Source organism: Chionomys nivalis, chromosome 2, assembly GCF_950005125.1.
Source record: "Chionomys nivalis chromosome 2, mChiNiv1.1, whole genome shotgun sequence".
NCBI classification, from domain to species: domain Eukaryota; kingdom Metazoa; phylum Chordata; class Mammalia; order Rodentia; family Cricetidae; genus Chionomys; species Chionomys nivalis.
Window position 1 is genome coordinate 67,836,418 of NC_080087.1, and position 21,107 is coordinate 67,857,524.

Genomic DNA, 21,107 nt, shown 5'->3' on the forward strand with positions numbered 1-21,107 from the left:
ATGCTAGGCTGGGCAAGTACGCACAACCATTAAGTGAGAAGAAAGCTTTGTGAACTGAGGAATAGAATTGGTAGTAAGGTAAGCAGAAGTGGGCAGCAGAGGTGTAAATACTGAGGAAGGTCATACAACATGTATGTGAGTGTGATATGATAGAATCTCTTATGTTATCTATTACTTAAAATAATAGTAATTATTACACATAAAACAAAACTGGATACAATGCCAAACCTTTACTGATGTAAATTTCATTTGCACTCTTGAAGGATGATGTTTCTGAGTCTCTAGTTAGAACAGTTTTCAGTTTTCTGAGAAAGGGACTGTTTAAACTTCTTTGCAGGGTTTTGGGATCATACTCCTCCTACTAAGGCACCTTGACTATCCTTAACAAGGCAAGGTGTTTATTCTTGCTACAAATTAGAATCCCATGTCACATTGATATCCATGGTAGGGCTAATGTTTTCTGAATGGAAACAGAGAAGGAGGAGATTGTGGTTAGAGGCAGATGGGAGGTCGGGGAGGTCTGAGAAAATGGGAGGGAGATGAAAGTGTAGCTGGGATGTAAAATAAATAAATACATAAAGAGGAAGTTGAATTTGCTTTGTGTTCCTATGAGAGACTCTTCCTGTCATATCCTTCTATGTCAAATCTTAGTCCCCCAGGACAGCTCATCACAGAATCAGAGCTCATGTCCTTTTACATTTCTATCTTTAAATGTACTAAGTTCAAAAGGAGACACCAGTCCTGTTTACCTGATATCAAATGCTAAGTAAATCTTACAACCAAGCAGAGAAAGATTTGCCATACTGTTGGGGACCAGCCTCAACAAAAGTACCACTTGCCAGGGTAGGAGTGTAGAGATTTAGAAAAATTTGTAAAGAATACAAAGATGCATTTTAAAATAATAAAACAGAATAGTACCGGGAGGGAGTTCCAATAAATACTGAAATTGGTCACATATCATTTCCAATTGGTTAAAATACTCCTGGCCTCAAAAAGTAGGAGTAGGATTTAAAAAAATAAACTGCATTATCATGATACAAGCAAATGAATAGAACAGTTGAAGTTCTTTGCTTATATCTATAGTTAAATATTCTGCTGCAAGAACAAACCAAGTCTTGCTTACACCCTAGCTCAAAACATTCTATAGGAAAACTACTCCCTGGTTGGAATCCAATGCTACCTCTTTAAAGAAAATGGAACCTTAGTTGGATCCTGAGTCTTTTGTTTGAGGTAGAAGCATATCCACTATCTATTCCTGAAATACAATGACTGGCTATTAGCAACACATGTTGAGAATAACCTTGAGAAAGCAGAACTCTCTGATCTAAATCTATGTGGGACCTTTGTTTGAGGTAGAAACACAATAACCCCGAAGGCATAGAGGTATGTTTCAACTCTCTGACTTTTGGTCAATGTGGAAATAAGCTCATATTTTGGGGCCTCCATGCCCTATTTTTGTTCTGCTTTTACTGCAGTCCATATCCATCCACTGAAAGAGACTCATCTGCTCACACTCATCAATGCCCCCTCACACTGGCTAGAAGTCAAGCAAAAAGACATGAGTTGGAAAATGGTATAAGAAGAATTTATGAGTAACTAACCTGGAATGTTTCCAGATGTTGGTCCTGAGCACATTCTATCTTGGTTAATATGTAAATTTTTTTAAAAAGCTTGCTTAAATTCAGGCAAAAGAAAACAAAATATGCATTGAGCACATGGTCACTTCACAGTATCTCTTTCCTTTGCAGGTTTTCACAAGACATATTCACAACCACTACAGAATCTAAAATGGGAAAAAACTGTAGTATATCACAGATAAAGCAGAAAAAAAATGTCAAATGACTAATTGATCTATGAAAACTGATGCTGATGGAGGGAGATATGAGGGAGATTATGTTATAGACAAAATATTTGCTTTATCTTCTGCTTATTATCTATTGTTTGGAGGAAGTATGAAAGATTTTAGTTAGTGTTTGAAATGTTTTGGCAGTCTTGGCACCAAATTTTCTCAAAATGACATCCCCCATGGGGCCATAATTTCCACAAAATTAAATGATGTCATGAAACTACCTGAATTCTCCTCATATATTTCTAAGCTAAATTTGGATAACATGCATATCAGGTGCACAGCCATAGGGGAGGAAAGCGTCCAAGATTCCCCAGAGGCGAGGAATCAACTGGGAAATAAAGGAATCATGAATACACAAACAGCCAATGCTTTGGCTGCAGAAATAAAAGCAGGTGGGAATATATGGGTACCCATATAATGTGCTGATCTGAAGAGCACTTCACCACACACACTGCCCAGGCTTCAAGGAAGACAAAGATGTTTGCTTTGGTTTTTCTCTTCTTTTTCTTGAACATTCCACTTCTTGTGTCCAGGTTCACTCAACCCAGGTGCTTTTGGAGAATGTATGAGAATAAAGACAAGGATGAAGATTTGGTGACAGGTTGTATCTTCTTCCTTTTAATGGAGCAGCAGCCTGTGGAGAAAGATTATTTAAACCACATTCTGAATATACAGTAAGTTTCTTTGAATTGTCTATGTAAATGTCACCTTTAATATTTCATAGGGGTCAGAAATATTTGTACATCCACAGGCCTTTATTCCCATAGGACAGTGTTCAATGTCCCTTTAAAGAATTTTTTTTTACATTTGTTAACTACTCCTTTAATTTGGTTACATTTATTTTTCCCTCTGTGGTGGTTTGGGGAATTTCGTTGTTATATTGGGTTTCTATGGTTTTCCTGAGAAAGAGCTTAAAAGTTGAGCAGGTGGTGTATAGAAGATGAGATGGGAATACTTGGAGGAGGAGAAGAATACAATACAATATATTTAAATTTAAAAATAGTTTTTAAATAATAAAATACAATATAATAGGAAATTTTTTAGCTTTTTAAAATTACTTTATAAATAATACAAGTCAAAGTTTCCACTTCCTTCCCTTCTCCCTCTTCCCTCTCACTCCCTTCAACACTCTGCCCCTCACTCCCCTCCAGACCTAAGAGAGGGCAAAGTACCCTGCCCTGTGGGAAGTCCAAGGCCCTTCCCCTACATCTAGGCTTAGGAAGGTAAGGCCCTTCCACCTATATGTTTGCATTCTTTGAAATATGAGTTGTCTCTAATAGTGGTGACTGCTTACTTTCTTTGCACTTACCTGATTGCAACTGCAGCATGTGATACTTTTCAACACTTGAGAGTGTTTACCTACTAGCTCTTTGCCTTTATTTAAGAAGCACATGTTTCTTCTCTATAGATCTAAACTGGTTACTCACTGTCAACACTATTTAATTTATGTATTATTTTTCTCTTCAATAATTTTACTAATTTTAGCTTTGTCTTTTACCAATTTGTGCACTATGCACTTTTGATTTTTTGCATTGTTGGTTGTTCTTGTCAAATATTGCACTTTGATCACTATGCCACCCCCAGAGCTCAAATCATTGACAATTCCTAATGTTTAGTGTGCAAGAGTTAATGTTTCACTTCCATAAGTTCTTATCTCAAGTTCCTCTTGAGTATTACTGAAACTATTGATGGCATTTTCCGTAAAGTAATAACAAATATTTTAACATTGCTTTTTTTATTTTAACATGTAGAGGTAAATATTTTATTTATTCCTAAAGATACCACAATGGTAAGAAATCAAAATAGAAAATAGATTGCTTTTATGTCTGAATGCATAATTCCGTATGAAAGCAAATGTTTGAGTTTGTTGTTTATTGTTCATATGATAGGTAATGTGTAAGAAGACATAGGAGTTTTTATTATTATTATTAATTAATATTATTTAAGGGTAAACATGAACACAAAATGGCATTGTTGACTATATTATAAAAATATATAAATATTTTCCATACATTGCATACTTTATGTTATTGTACTTTACAAGCTTGTAATACTGGCACAAATGAATCTCACTGCAATTTCCAGATGTACATAGTTCTCAACTGCATGCCAGTGTTGTGAGTTTATAACTGGAAATGTAGACAAAAGGTGCTCTGTATAAGAAAATTTAAGTTGTTCAGATATACCAGGTACAATTACATCGAACATACCTATGTAAGCTTTAAATATTTGGACAATATTGTGGTTTAGGCCCTTAATCTCTGCATTTATGAAATGGAGTATGTGTATCATTATGCATTCAAGGCCAGTGGCAAATAAAAGCCAGTTTTACTGAAAACTGTGAAATCCATTCCCTTTTATTGTCTATATATTTCTCATGTCCATACCCACAAATCAATTTATTTACCAAATGTAGTCTGATAGTTAAATGTATTAACAATTAAATATTTAAAGAATATTTTGTACCTTTAATTGATAAGTGAGAAAGATAAAAATACAAGATAGTGATGGTAGACATGAGGAAATATGTTAACTATATTGTCCACTAAATATGAAAGAATTATTAGTACAGGAACCAAACATTACCCCCAAGAGACCACTGTGCACTCACCAGTCATTCCTTGAATGTCTCCTCTAGTTAATCTTGGCTAATGCATTACGTGTATGTATTTTTAATATTGCTCACTTATTTCAAACTGAATATATGATAAGGTTTTCTGTATCACCAAAGCCTGTACCTTTTATTTATCTATTGTGCAAGCACTAAAAAACCAGAGATGCATGGCCTTTTCTGTGAAAGTTGCAAATGGCTCAACTTATTTATGGGAGATTTACTTTCATGAACTTTTAAAGTATTTTTAACCTTCCCGCAACTTATGTCTTTCCAAACTCACAACACAGGACATTTGCTTCAATTATTGAGGGAGGTTGGGAATATTGTACAGTATGGGATAATCCTTCTTTTTACTACAAATAATCCTATGTAGATCTCTGTCCATAATAAACACTGTTGCCTTTTATAGAACACAAACTGAAAACAGCCAGTTTTTTCTGCTCTTAATTTTTTCATGATGATATATGGGAGCCCACCAAGGCCAGCTGGTCTGGGACTGAATAAGCATGGGTTGATTCCGGACTCTCTGAGCATGGCGGTCAATGAAGACTGATGAGAAGCCAAGGACAATGGCACTAGGTTTCGATCCTAATACATGATCTGGCTTTGTGGGAGCTTAGCCTGTTTGGACGCTCACCTTTCTGGACGTAGATAGAAGGACCTTGGTCTTCCCGCAGGGCAGGGAATTTGGACTGCTCTTCAGTATCGAGAGGGAGGGGGAATGGAGTGGGGGGAGGAGAAGAGGAGTGGGGATAGGGGGAGGGAAGTGGGGGGAGGGCAATATTTGGGAGGAGGGGAGGGAAATGGGGAGCAGGTGGAAATTTTAATTAAAAAAGAATAAAAATAAATAAATAAGTAAAAAAAAAAAAAAAAAAAAAAAGAACCCTGGTCTTTTACCAAATATGTCACTAGTATTTCAATTACCAGTAGGAGTGCTATAATATTGGGTCACAATTACACAGTCTCATTCATTTGATCTGAACAAAATAAGGAAACTCCCCCTAATTATGTCTGTAACGACAAGATCACGTGTACTATGTAGCTTAGAGGACCTTATTGAACAACATCTGTCATAAGAGGATTAGTCACAGGTCTCTACAAATCTCAGCAGGTGAGTATTTTTGGATGTTTTTGATAGAAATCTTTGTCTTCATTTGTACTATTCCCAGATGCTTAAGAAAAGTGTGAGGAAGATTATGGCCACACATGGATGTCAAAATGTGAGGTTATAGGCTACTATTCAGAGACTTGATGGGGCTTTTACATTTCTTTGTGTGTAACAGATATGAGAAAGTTTACCAAGTGAGGGGGTTTTCTAGAACACTTGGCAGAACCGTGTTTTTAAGTTCTTAGGAGTGCATGCTACTCCAGTTGGTCCCTGTGTTCATTCAGCTTACCCATGCACTGCAGGTTATTGATTCAGCTTATCTATGCACCTGTCCATCCTATCCTAATTGATTGTGCTCAGTTTCCCTCTATGTATGAGATGGCCCACAAAGATGCATCTTTAGTTCTGGCCATGATTCCTTTCATGCTTCACTTGAACTAGAACTTGGTTGGGATGCCCATCTCAGACAATGAAGATGTTGCTCAAGTTCTCTCATAATTGAAAAAATGTTATATTAAATATACAGTCTGTTTTGACTTTATAAATATGATCACAGTCAACATGAATTTATACTTGTCAAGACCTGAAATATATGATAACCAAATCATGACGTCATCCACAATTTATTTTTCATTTATGGTCACACAGACATTAATGCGTGTCTCTAACTGTGTGCTTTATAATGTGAAAATCACTAGGTATACAAAGAATATGGGTCACCACCTCACAGAAGGTTGGATGTCTCTATAAGAAATAAAGATTTCACAATTGACTCATCCCTTGGGATGTTAACTTTTGCAAACCAACCTGCTGAGATTTATGGTTTTTAAATTTTGACCTTACTTGGACCAATCTCAAATACTCAGATGAATACCTGGCAAGACTAGGTAGATGAAGTTTAGAAGTATCAGTTTCTATGTGGCAGAAACTAAGGACCTTCTTCTCATTCAATGCCTCATTGGAATGACTAATGGTACAGACGTTTGACATGGCCTTCATTAAGAGCAGTTATGATGTATACAGTGCTGTGTATGCTGGGTCTATGCTGTGCATGCTGTGTCTCATGCAGTGCATGAGATTCTTCATTAAGATGAACAGTCACTGGACAATAGGAAAAAATCTGATATTAAATTCTTGAATGTAGAGTTTCTTTTATTGGATTATGTTTGGTGTCATCAATGTCATAGTGCATAGAGGATCTCAGAGGCCCAAATCTAGTATTTTAAGAAATATTCACCAAGTAGAAAGATATCTGAACAATTTTCTGCTGTGTAAATAAATCTAGACTTTGGTATATAATTCCTAAACAGACAATGATGGGTAAGAAACTAATTATCAATGGAAATTAGTGATTGCTACAAAGCACATGAATATCATCCCATTCTAATATTGAAAACATATCATTCCTTAGTTATTAAGGTTCTCCATGTTGATAAGATGAACACTTCTTTGTTATTTGTCACACATGTGGTAAGTTACTGAATGTGATGTTTTCTGTAAGTTTCCTTAACTGATTCTTCCCCCATGTAGACTCTGGGTACCTCACATATAACTCTGAGAGTAATTACAGAAGAAACTGTGCTGTGATTCAGTTTTGTGCATACATGCATATTCCTTTATGTAAATGGTGATTTCTCACTTCGTATGCATGCATGTTTGTGTGTTTCTTTGTATCTGTGTCTATATCTGTGTTGCTATATGTGTGTGTGTGTGTGTGTGTGTGTGTGTGTGTGTGTGTGTATTCGGTGAATGCTTCAGTATAGTTGCATCTCTATCTGTTTTTAGAAGTGAGCATAAATTTGCCTTACATCTATATGTTTCAATATGGGAGGTTTTTATGTAAATCAGCCTGTGAGTGTTTGTCAATAGATGTGTCTTCATGTGCCTATGTGTATGTTCTTCATATTTCTTTATATGTGCTTCCAAACATGTATATCTCTGTTGCTATGTATGTTTGTGTGTCCGTTGTTATGTTTTTGTATACATGCATAAATTTCTCTATGTCATTATCTCATTGTGTAGTTATTTGTTTTTTTTTTTGTTTATAAATGTTTATTTTCTTTGAAAGGAGGATATGATACAGATACGAATACTATACATTGATATGGATCTTAGTTTATTGATACAAATTTAAGGTCAATTTGTTTTTTTTTTGTTTTTTTTGTTTTTTTTTTTTAATTTATTTTTTTATTTTTTTTATCACATTTTTTTATTCTTTTTTAATTAAAATTTCCACCTGCTCCCCGTTTCCCATTTCCCTCCCCTCCTCCCAAATATTGCCCCTCCCCCCACCTCCCTCCCCCTATCCCCACTCCTCTTCTCCTCCCCCCACTCCATTCCCCCTCCCTCTCGATACTGAAGAGCAGTCCAAATTCCCTGCCCTGCGGGAAGACCAAGGTCCTTCTATCTACGTCCAGAAAGGTGAGCGTCCAAACAGGCTAAGCTCCCACAAAGCCAGTTCATGTATTAGGATTGAAACCTAGTGCCATTGTCCTTGGCTTCTCATCAGTCTTCATTGACCGCCATGCTCAGAGAGTCCGGAATCAACCCATGCTTATTCAGTCCCAGACCAGCTGGCCTTGGTGGGCTCCCAATAAATCAGTTCCACTGTCACAGTGGGTGGGTGCATCCCTCGTGGTCCTGATTTTTTGCTCATGTTCTCCCTCCTTCTGCTCCTCATTTGGACCTTAAGAGCTCAGACCGTTGCTCCAAATTGAGACTCTGTCTCTACCTCGATCCATCGCCAGATGAAGGTTCTAAGGTGATATGCAAGATATTCATCAGTATAGGATAGGGTCATTTCAGGTTCCCTCTCCTTAGTTGCCCAAGGTACCAGCTGGGGACATATTCCTGGACACCTGCGAACCCCTCAAGAGTCAAGTCTCTTGCCAGCCCTAAGATGGTTCCCTTAGATAGGATATATACTTCGCTGCTCCCGTATCCATCCTTCCTATATCCCAACCATCCCAATCCCCCGAGCTCCTCCCATCCTCCCCTTCTCATATTTCTCATCCCATTTCCCCTTTGCCCCATGCCACCTCACCCGCAAGTTCCCAGTTTTTGCCCTGCAATCTTGTCTACTTCCCCCTCTCCATGCGGATGACTATAGGATTTTCTTTGGGTTCACTTTCTTATTTAACTTCTATAGGATCACACATTGTATGCTTAATGTCTTTTATTTATGGCTAGAAACCGATTATGAGTGAGTACATCCCATGTTCCTCTTTTTGGGTCTGGGATACCTCACTCAGGATAGTGTTTTCTATTTCCATCCATTTGCACGCAAAATTCGAGAAGTCATTGTTTTTTACTGCTGAGTAGTACTCTAATATGTATATATTCCACACTTTCTTCATCCATTCCTCCATTGAAGGGCATCTAGGTTGTTTCCAGGTTTTGGCTATTACAAACAATGCTGCTATGAACATAGTTGAACAGATACTTTTGTCATTTGATGTGGCATCTCTTGGGTATATTCCCAATAGTGGTATTACTGGATCTTGGGGTAGGTTGATCCCAAATTTCCTGAGAAATCGCCACACTGATTTCCAAAGTGGTTGCACAAGTTTGCATTCCCACCAGCAATGAATGAGTGTGCCTCTTTCTCCACAACCTCTCCAGCAAAGGCTATCATTGGTGTTTTTGATTTTAGCCATTCTGACAGGTGTAAGATGGTATCTCAAAGTTGTTTTAATTTGCATTTCCCTTATCGCTAAGGAGGTTGAGCATGACCTTAGGTGTCTTTTGGCCATTTGAATTTCTTCTGTTGAGAATTCTCTGTTCAGATCAGTGCCCCATTTTTTTATTGGGTTCATTAGCATTTTAAAGTTTAGTTTCTTGAGTTCTTTATATATTTTGGTGATCAGACCTTTGTCTGTTGCAGGGTTGGTGAAGATCTTCTCCCAGTCAGTGGGTTGCCTTTTTGTCTTAGTGACAGTGTCCTTTGCTTTACAGAAGCTACTCAGTTTCAGGAGGTCCCATTTATTCAATGTTGCCCTTAATGTCTGTGCTGCTGGGGATAATCGTAGGAAGTGATCTCCTGTACCCATATGTTGTAGAGTACTTCCAACTTTTTCTTCTATCAGGTTCAGTGTGTTCAGACTAATATTGAGGTCTTTAATCCATTTGGACTTGAGTTTTGTGCATGGTGATAGATATGGATCTATTTTCATTCTTCTACACGTTGACAACCAGTTCTGCCAGCACCATTTGTTGAAGATGCTCTCTTTTTTCCATTGAATACTTTTAGCTCCTTTATCAAAAATTAGGTGTTCATAAGTTTGTGGGTTAATATCAGGGTCTTCTACTCGGTTCCATTGATCGACTTCTCTGTTTTTATGCCAATACCAAGCTGTTTTCAATACTGAGGCTCTGTAATAGAGTTTGAGGTCAGGGATGGTAATGCCTCCAGACGATCCTTTATTATATAAGATTGTTTTGGCTATCCTGGGTTTTTTGTTTCTCCATATAAAGTTGATTATTGTCCTCTCAAGATCTGTGAAGAATTTTGATGGGATTTTGATGGGGATTGCATTGAATCTATAAATTGCCCTTGGTAGAATTGCCATTTTTACTATGTTGATCCTCCCTATCCAAGAGCAAGGGAGATCCTTCCATTTTCTGGTATCCTCCTCAATTTCTTTCTTCATTGACTTAAAGTTCTTGTCAAATAGATCCTTTACTTCCTTGGTTAGGGTTACCCCAAGATAATTTATGCTATTTGTGGCTATCGTGAAGGGTGATGCTTCTCTGATTTCCATCTCTGCTTCCTTATCCTTTGTGTATAGGAGGGCAACTGATTTTTTGGAATTGATCTTGTATCCTGCCACGCTACTAAAGGTGTTTATCAGCTGAAGGAGTTCTTTGCTGGAGTTTTTGGGGTCGCTTATGTACACTATCATATCGTCTGCAAATAATGAAAGTTTAACTTCTTCCTTTCCGATTTGAATCCCTTTGATCCCCTTATGTTGTCTTATTGCTATTGCTAGAATTTCAAGCACTATATTAAAGAGGTATGGAGAGAGTGGACAACCTTGTCGTGTTCCTGATTTTAGTGGAATAGCTTTGAGTTTCTCTCCATTTAATTTGATGTTAGCTGACGGCTTGCTATAAATAGCTTTTATTATAGTTAGGAACGACCCTTGTATTCCTAATCTCTCTAAGACCTTTATCATAAAGGGATGTTGAATTTTGTCAAATGCTTTTTCAGCATCTAATGAAATGATCATATGGTTTTTTTCTTTCAGTTTATTTATATGATGGATTACATTGATAGATTTTCGTATGTTGAACCAGCCCTGCATCTCTGGGATGAAGCCTACTTGATCATAATAGATAATTTTTCTGATGTGTTCTTGGATTCGGTTTGCCAGTATTTTATTGAGTATTTTTGCGTCGATGTTCATGAGTGAGATTGGCCTGTAGTTCTCTTTCTTGGTTGTGTCTTTGTGTGGTTTTGGTATCAGAGTAACTTCAGCTTCATAAAAGGAATTTGGCAATGACTTCTGTGTTTCAATATTGTGAAATACATTAAGGAGTATAGGTATTAGGTCTTCTTGGAAGTTCTGGTAGAATTCTGCATTGAAGCCATCTGGACCTGGGCTTTTTTTGGTGGGGAGGTTTTTTATAACAACTTCTAATTCTTCGCGACTAGCAGGTCTATTTAGATTGTTCACCTGGTCCTGGTTTAACTTTGGTATATGGTACTTATCTAAAAAAGTGTCCATTTCTATAACATTTTCCAATTTTGTGGCATACAGATTTTTGTAGTAAGATCTAATGATTCTCTGAATTTCCTCTGAGTCTGTGGTTATGTCTCCCTTTTCGTTTCTGATTTTGTTAATTTGCGTATTCTCTCTCCGCCGTTTGATTAGTTTGGATAGGGGTTTATCAATCTTATTGATTTTCTCCATGAACCAGCTTTTTGTTTCATTGATTCTTTGGATTGTTTTCTGTGTTTCTATTTTGTTGATTTCAGCCCTCAATTTGATTATTTCCAGTCTTCTACTTCTCCTAGGTGAGTCTGCTTCTTTTTTTTCTAAAGCTTTCAGGTGGGCTATTAAATCTCCAATGTGTGCTTTCTCCGTTTTCTTTAAGTGGGCACTTAATGCTATGAATTTTCCTCTTAGCACTGCTTTCATAGTGTCCCATAGGTTTGAGTATGTTGAGTCTTCGTTTTCGTTGAATTCAAGAAAGACTTTAATTTCTTTCTTTATTTCTTCCTTGATCCAGGTGAGGTTCAGTAGTTGACTGTCCAGTTTCCATGAGTTCATAGGCTTTCTGGGGATAGCATTGTTGTTGAATTCTAACTTTAATCCATGGTGATCTGATAAGACACAGGTGGTTACCGATATTTTTTTGTAACTGTGTAAGTTTGCTTTGTTACCGAGTATGTGGTCTATTTTCGAGAAGGTTCCATGAGCTGCAGAGAAGAAGGTATATTCTTTCCTATTTGGGTGGAATGTTCTATAGATGTCTGTTAAGTCCATTTGATTCATTACCTCCCTTAATCCTCTTATTTCTCTGTTAGGTTTCTGTTTGATTGATTAAGGTCAATTTGTTACACTGTGTATCTGCATTTCTAACCTTATTTAAGCTATTATGTTTGTGCATCTCATTTAAATAAGTAATGAAGTAGATAATCTCCTATAATAATAAAACTTTTAGAAATATTTGTTAGGTTTTCTAGATACATAGGGATATAATTTTGTTAAATAGAAAATTTGCAAAATATCAAAGACCTACAGAATGTTATATTTAAAATGTTTTAAGAACTTAGATTCTTCTTGACAGTGATATTTGTCTGCTTCTGGAAGCACTAATTGCTTCAGAGAAGTTGATGAGCATTGAAGAAACTTAAGGGATTTGTCTTCAATGTGACTACTCTAGCCATTTGGGCAAGAAACTGCTCTTGACTGAACTGCTTGTAGGTATGTCAAATGAATTCGACATGCAGAACCCACAGAGAAGTGACTGCTGACCTTTCCAAAACATGGAATGGTATTTCATGCTTTCTGTTTTCACAGATGAAACTGGCAAACATTCTGCAAGACACAGATGAAAGCAACTGATGATCTTTACCAGTACAAGGCAGATCCAATCTTCAAATTTTGACTTCATGAAAAAGTCTACTAGATACTACGGGTCTGTAGGCTGAAGTTGAATGTCCCAATGTTATAGAAGAAATTTGAGTGACTATCAAGGCAGCAAGATGTCTCAGTCTATTCTAGAATTTTGGAAGTTGTTTATAATGCACTCTCTCTGCACTTAGATAATATTTTATACTTCAGGGGTCTTTGAAGTGTTGAACAGATAGTTATAGTTTTCCTTAGTTATGACAAAAGATAAACTAAATATAAAATGCTAGAGTCACAAAATATTATAACTATACTTCTTGTTTGAAAACTGTTTTGTCATATCAATGTTACATTGTGTAGTTATTTGTATCCATGTATTTCTCCCTGTTTGTATTTGTCTGAGAACATGCATGTATGTGTGTCTATATATCTCTTTTGAATATCCTCTTTCTGTGTTTCTTTGGGTTTTATATGTCTCTCTGTCTACATATGCCACTGTGTTTATCTCTGTGTCATTGCACAAATGAGTATGTATAAATGAGTATGTGGCTGTAATATGCATTTATTTCTCTATGGATGTGAGTATCTCTGTGTGTAGCAGTTTCTGTGTTTATGTGTATATGTGTGTGCACTTTAGATTTATGCTGAAGCAGCTCAATTGAAGAAGAAGCTGCTGTAATATAAGGTCCAGGAAAAGTTTGCAACCCACGCAAAGAGAGAACAAGCCACTAAAGTAGACAGGGAAATGTGAAAAAGAGGAAACTGCTTCAAGATGTGAGGGAATGGGTCTGCCTTTAGGAAGAGCTCATCAGTGATCAGACAGCAACTAGTGTTTTTTTGTTTTTGTTTTTGTTTTTAATTAAAAATTTCTGTTTGTTGAAGGAGCTGCAGGCTGCTTCCTGCCACCCAGCTCCCAGCTTCCTGGCTAGCTTATGCCCCAAAATAACAACACACAAACTGTATTCATTTAAACACTGCCTGGCCCATTTCTATTAATGTGTGTAGCATCGAGGTGCGCTTACCGGGAAGATTCTAGCCTACGTCCATCCTGGGTCAGAGCTTCATCGCATCTGCGCTGGGGAGCAGCTGCATGGCATCTAAGCTCACTTCCTCTTCCTCCCAGCATTCTGTTCTGTTTACTCTACCCACCTATGTTCTAACCTATGAGGGCCAAGCAGTTTCTTTATTAATTAACCAATGACCTTCTTCCATCATTTCCCCCTTTTCTGTTTAAACAAAAAAAAAGGAAGGCTTTAACATTAACTTAGCAAAATTACATATAACAAAACAGTTATCAAGTAAAAATTACAGTTACAATATTTATATCTACTTTATCTTTTATCATAACTAAGGAAAACAACTATAACTATCTATCTATTCTTCAACTCCATCAAAGACTCCAGAAGGATATAATATTACCTAAGTAAATGAGAAGTAAGCAACTTATAAAACTCTAGAAATCACAGAGACATCTCGCTGCCTGGACAGCCACCCAAAGTTCCTCTGTACCGTTGGGGCATCCATCTTCGGACTACAGGGCCATAGCTTCCAGCAGACATTTCCATGAAACAGGAAATTTCAAAGGCAGTTCGGTCACTATCTGCTGTGTTCTGCAGAATGTCTCATAGACTCTTTCATGAATCAGGAACCACGATAGATCATCTCACCTTTAGGCAAGTTCAGCAGTCCTCTCTCTCTGCAGGTTCTTTGTGTCCAGTTTATACAACAGTCCAGGCAAGAGCAGTTTCTTGCCCAAATGGCTATCAAACTCCTTAAGTAGCCTCTTCGATGCCCATCTTCCTCTTCAAGTAGATTGGTGCTGCGAGGAGCAGATGTGATTCATTGTCATGAAAAACCCTAAGTTATTGGAACATTTAAAATTCCATATTCTATAATCTTTGAAAGATATGAAGAATGCCTATCTAAAATATATCTATGTACATCTAGAAAATCTTAACTAACATGACTACAAACTTGACTATTGATTATCTATTAACAACCTATATACATTACATTTTTAAATGAACTACACAATCACAATACCTTAATCAATATTATAAATACATATACATATAACAAAATTGACCTTAAAATCTATAGCAATGCAAATTATTCATACCTATATCATCTCCCCCTTTAAATGTAAAAGAACATTTATAAACAATATTTGGGAACATGGGCACAGTTTTTTCTCTCCAAACTGCTTCCTGCTGAATGGGGGCACTGTTATTCAGGTCTTTTATGGGATAAACTGTCTGCTAGGTTTATCTCAGTCGGCAGTTGAGCAAAGTAATTTTTTGAGGGTGTTCACAGCAACCTTTCGGGAGGGCATGGTCTATCATACCATATTGGGATAGAAGAAATCCACAGGGTCTCATCCTCTGTGAAAACAAAAGAATAATCTCTTTTCCAAAGTATCATATCCTTAGATTCAAATTCTGAAGTCAAGGTATTTTCAAAATATCTATGTTGGATTAGTTTAACAGCATTTATAAACAAATATCTTTTAGCATCTGTTGCTCCTTCCTCAGCATTCAAACAATTCAAACAGAGCATAATAGCATATAGTATCAAGATTCTCATTGTATTTTCCATCTTTGTGCGGCTTTATTTTAACCTCTGTTTCGTTTATTTTCACTTTTATTTTTTGAGTCACATTCTCTGTATATCTTTGTCCTGGAATAGCTCTGAAGACCAGGCTGTCCTTGAACTCTCAGAGATCCTTCTGTCTCTGCCTCCCAGGCATTAGGATTAAAGGCGTGTGCTACCATACCTTGGAGTCACAGAGGTCAATCTCCCTTTGCCTCCCAAGTGTTGGGATTAAAGGGGTGTATTACCACACCCAACTACTCTCTTTCTTCCTTTTTTTTTACTTTAAGAACTTTAACTTTTAGCCTGCATATATGTTTAACACACTGTAAACCATTTAGAAATTTTCTTTGTCTTTGAATCTCTCTTTACTGTATCTCTCTCTCTTTTTCTGACCACATGAGCCTTTAAATTACTGAGCAATATGGGTAGGATTAAAGCTGTGTCTTTGCTGGCTAGATCCAACCCGTTCCTTAGCTTTCCAGCCTCATGGCAGAGGTACCGAATGTAGCCATTTTTATTGCCACAACTCTATGGCATTTCAAGGTCCCTGCCAGCAAGCAAGCTTCAGCAGCTTGTGCTTGCAAACCACACGAACCGCCTGCATGAAAGAGTAAGAGTTTGCCCTGGCAGGACAGACCAGAATGCCAGCATTTTAAAACGGCACAACTTTTTTCCTGCTATGGCTGAAAACAAACAAGCATGCAGTCAGCTTTTATCAATACCATTTAAGTGTTTCATGGCAGGACCTCTTAATGAGCTGAAGGGTTTTGCAGCTAAAGCTGAGTCAGGAAGCTTCTCTTAGATGAGAGTGCTTGCTTGCCTCTAGCAAGCAGAACAGACCCAAGAAATTGCTGCTACCAAGAAAACATGCTTTACTCTATTCTTTCCCAAGCTTTCTCAGGCTTTCTGTGGAATCAGTCATCCACACGTTGGGGGCAATTCTGTAGAGGGAGCTGCGGGCCTCTTCCCACAGCCTGGGTCCCAGCCGCCTGGCTAGCTTATGCCCCAAAATAACAACACACAAACTGTATTCATTTAAACACTGCCTTGCCCATTTCTATTAATGTGTGTAGCACCGAGGTGCGCTTACCGGGAAGATTTTAGTCTACGTCCATCCTGGGTTAAAGCTTCATCGAATCTGCCCTAGGGAGCAGCTGCATGGCATCTAAGCTCACATCCTCTTCCTCCCAGCATTCTGTTCTGTTTACTCCACCCACCTATATTCTAACCTATGAGGGCCAAGCAGTTTCTTTATTTATTAACCAATGACCATCCTCCATCATCTGTCTCCTCCCCGCCTCCCATTTCCCTCTCCCTCCCCCCACTCCTCACACCCCACTCCATTTCCCCTCCCTTTCCAGTCCAAAGAGCAGCCAGGGTTCCCTGTCCTGTGGGCAGTCCAAGGTTCTCCCCCCCATCCAGATCTATAAAGATGAGCATCCAAACAGGCTAGGCTCCCACAAAGTCAGTACATGCAGTAGGATCAAAATCCAGTGCCATTGTCCTTGGCTTCCCATTGTCCACCATGTTCAGAGAGTCTGGTTTTATGCCATGCTTTTTCATTCCCAGTCCAGCTGACCTTGGTGAGCTCCAGTTAGATCAACCCCACCATCTCAGTGGGTGGGTGCCCCCCTCGTGGTCTTGGCTTCCTTGCTCATGTTCTCCCTCCTTCTGCTCTTCATTTGGACTTTGGGAGCTCAGTCCAGTGCTCCAATGTGGGTCTCAGTCTCTAGCTTCATCCATCACCAGACGAAGTTTCTATGGTGATATGCAAGATATTCATTAGTATGGCTATAGGATTGGGCCATTTCAGGCACTCTCTCTTCAGTTGCCAAGGGATAGTTGGGGGAAATCTCTCTGGACCCCTGGGAACCCCTCTAGAGTCAAGGCTCTTGCCAAACCTAAAATGGTTCCCTTAATTAAGATATATACTTCCCTGTTCCCATACCCACCCTTCCTTTTTCTCAATCATCCCATTCCGCCAAGCTCTCCCCATCCTCCCCTTCTCACATTTCTCTCCCCATCTCCCCTTTCCACCATCCCATCCCACCCCCAAGTTCCCAATTTTTACCCAGCAATCTTGTCTCCTTCCAATATCCAGGAGGATAACTATATGTTTTTCTTTGGGTTCAACTTCTTATTTAGCTTCTCTATGATCACGAATTATAGGCTCAATGTCCTTTATTTATGGCTAAAAACCAATATGAGTAAGTACATCCCATGTTCGTCTTCTTGGGTCTGGGTTACCTCACTCAGGATAGTGTTTTCTATTTCCATCCATTTGCATGCAAAAATCAAAAAGTCATTGTTTTTTACCGCTGAGTAGTACTCTAATATGTATATATCCCACACTTTCTTCATCCATTCTTCCATTCAAGGGCATCTAGGTTATTTCCAGGTTCTGGTTATTACAAATAATTACTATTAATAATAATACAAATATTATTAATAATATAATAAATATAGTTGAACAAATACTTTTGAAGTATGATAGGGCACCTCTTGGGTATATTCCCAAGAGTAGTATTGCTGGGTCCTGGGGTTGGTTGATCCCGAATTTCCTGAGAAACCACCACACTGCTTTCCAAAGTGGTTGCACAAGTTTGCATTCCCACCAGCAATGGATGACTGTACCCCTTACTCCACATCCTCTTCAGCAAAGGCTATCATTGGTGTTTTTGATTTTCACCATTCTGAGAGGTGTAAGATGGTAACTCAAAGTTGTTTTGATTTGCATTTCCCTGATCACTAAGAAGGTTGAGCATGACCTTAAGTGTTTTTGGCCATTTGAATTTCTTCTGTTGAGAATTCTATCTTCAGTTCAATGGCCCATTTTTTAATTGGATTAATTAGCATTTTAAAGTCTAGTTTCTTGAGTTCTTTATATATGTTGGAGATCAGACCTTTGTCTGTTGCGGGGTTGATGAAGATCTTCTCCCAGTCAGTAGGCTGCCTTTTTGTCTTAATGACAGTGTCCTTTGCTTTAAGGAAGCTTCTCAGTTTCAGGAGGTCCCATTTATTCAATGTTGTCCTTAATGTCTGTGCCGCTGGGGTTATACATAAGAAGTGATCTCCTGTGCCCATATGTTTTAGAGTACTTCCCAGTTTCTCTTCTATCAGGTTCAGTGTGTTCAGACTTATATTGAGGTCTTTAATTCATTTGGACTTGAGTTTTGTGCATGGTGATAGATATGGATCTATTTTCATTCTTCTACAGGTTGACAACCAGTTATGTCAGCACCATTTGTTGAAGATGCTCTCTTTCTTCCATTGTACACTTTTAGCTCCTTTATCGATAATTAGGTGTTCATAGGTTTGTGGGTTATATTCCGGGTCTTCTATTCCATTCCATTGGTTGACTTCTCTGTTTTTATGCCAATACCAAGCTGTTTTCAATGCTGTAGCCCTGTAATAGAGTTTGAAGTTGGGGGTGGTAATGCCTCCAGACGTTCATTTATTGTATAAGATTGTTTTTCCTATATTTGGTTTTTTTGTTTTTCCACATAAAGTTGATTATTGTCCTCTCAAGGTCTGTGAAGAATTTTAATGTAATTTTGATGGGGATTGCATTCAATCTATAGTTAGCTTTTGGGAGAATTGCTATTTTTACTATATTGATCCTCCCAATCAAAAAGCAAGGGAGATCCTTCCATTTTCTGGTATCCTCTTCAATTTCTTTCTTCAAAGACTTAAAGTTCTTGTCAAATAGATCTTTCACTTCCTTGGTCAGAGTTACCTCAAAATATTTTCTGCTATTTGGGGCTATCCTGAAAGGTAGTTCTTCTCTGAATTCCCTCTCTACATCCTTATCCTTAGTGTATAGGAGGGCAACTGATTTTTTGGAGTTGATCTTGTATCCTGCCACATCACTAAAAGTGTTTATCAGCTGTAGGAGTTCTTTAGTAGAGTTTTTGGGGTCGCTTATGTATTCTATCATATCATCAGCAAATAACGAAAGTTTAACTTCTTCCTTTCCAATTAGAATCCTCTTGATCCCCTTATGTTGTCTTATTGCTATTGCTAGAACTTCAAGCACTATATTGAAGAGGAATGGAGAGAGTGGACTGCCTTGTCTTATTGCTTATTTTAGTGGGATGGCTTTGAGTTTCTCTCCATTTAATTTGATGATAGTTGTCAGCTTGCTGTAAATAGATTTTATTATATTTAAGTATGACCCTTGTATCCCTGATCTCTCCAAGACCTTTATCATAAAGGGATGTTGAATTTTGTCAAATGCTTTCTCAGCATCTAATAAAATGATCATATGTTTTTTCTTTCAGTTTATTTATATGATTGATTACATTGATAGATTTTCATATGTTGAACCAGCCCTGCATATCTGGGATGAAGCCTACTTGATCATAATGGACAATTTTTCTAATGTGTTCTTGGATTCAGTTTGCCAGTATTTTATTGAGAATTTTTGCATCGATGTTCATAATTGAGATAGGCCTATAATTCTCTTTCTTGGTTGGGTCTTTCTGTGGTTTTGGTATCAGGGTAACTGTAGCTACATAAATGGAATTTGGCAATGACTCTTCTGTTTCTATATTGTGAAATACATTAGGGAGTATAGGTATTAGCTCTTCTTGGAAGTTTGGTAGAATTCTGCATTGAAACCATCTGGTCCTGGGCTTTTTTTGGAAGGGAGATATTTGATAACAGTTTCTAATTCTTCACAACTAACAGCTCTATTTAGATTGTTCACCTGGTCTTGGTTTAACTTTGGTATATGGTACTTATCTAAAAAAATGTCCATTTCTTTTACATTTTCCAGTTTTGTGGCATACAGGCTTTTGTAGTAAGATCTAATGATTCTCTGAATTTCCTCTGTGTCTGTGGTTATGTCTCCCTTTTCATTTCTGATCTTATTAATTTGTGTTTTCTCTCTCTGTCATTTGATTAGCTTGGTATAGGGGTTTATCGATCTTGTTGATTTTCTCCAAGAACCGACTTTTTGTTTCATTGACTCTTTTGATTGTTTTCTGTGTTTCTATTTTGTTGATTTCAGCCCTCAGTTTGATTATTTCCAGTCTTCTACTTCTCCTGCGTGAGTCTGCTTCTTTTTTTTTCTAGAGCTTTTAGGTGTGTTGTTAAGTCTCCAACGTGTGCTTTCTCTGTTTTCACTATGTGGGCACTTAATGCTATAAACTTTCCTATTAGCACTGATTTCATAATGTCCCATAGGTTTGAATATGTTGTGTCTTTATTTTCATTAAATTCGAGGAAGACTTTAATTTCTTTCTTTATTTCTTCCTTGACCCAGGTGTTGTTCCGTATTTGACTGTTCAGTTTCCGTGAGTTTTTTGCCTTTCTGGGAGTAGCTTTGTTGTTGCCTTCTAACTTTAATCTGTGTTGATCCAATAAGACACATATTGTCACTAAAATTTTTTGTATCTGTGAAGGTTTCCTTTGTTACCGAGTGTGTGGTCAATTTTTTGAGAAGGTTCCATGAACTGCAGAGAAGAAGTTATATTCTTTCCTATTTGAGTGGAATGTTCTATAGATGTCTGTTGAGTCCATTTGCTTCATTACCTCCATTAATTCTCTTATTTCTCTATTAGGTTTCTGTGTGATTGACCTGTCCATTGTTTAGAGAATAGTGTTGAAGACTCCTACTATTAGTGTGTGTGGTTTGATGTCTGCCTTGAATTCTAGTAATGTTTCTTTTACATAAGTGGGTGCTTTATATTAGGGGCATAGATATTCATGATTGATACTTCATCCTGATGAATTGTTTCTGTTATGAGTATAGAATGACCATCTCTATCTCTTCTGATTGATTTTAGTTTGAAGTCAGATTTGTTAGAAATTAGTATGGCCACACCTGGTTGCTTCTTAGGTCCATTTGTTTGAAAAACCCTTTCC

The 21,107-nt window shown here is 37.7% G+C and overlaps 1 protein-coding gene across 5 annotated transcripts in view; it reads left to right on the top strand.

Moving 5' to 3' along the window:
* The first annotated feature begins 2,326 nt into the window (after positions 1–2,326).
* LOC130866640 (vomeronasal type-2 receptor 116-like) overlaps positions 2,327–21,107 on the top strand; it is a 65,255-nt gene continuing 46,474 nt past the window's right edge. For all 5 annotated transcript variants that reach the window (XM_057758232.1, XM_057758254.1, XM_057758239.1 and 2 more), the window contains exon 1: positions 2,327–2,523. In XM_057758232.1, the coding sequence (XP_057614215.1) occupies positions 2,327–2,523 (197 nt within the window). The remainder of the gene's footprint in view (positions 2,524–21,107) is intronic.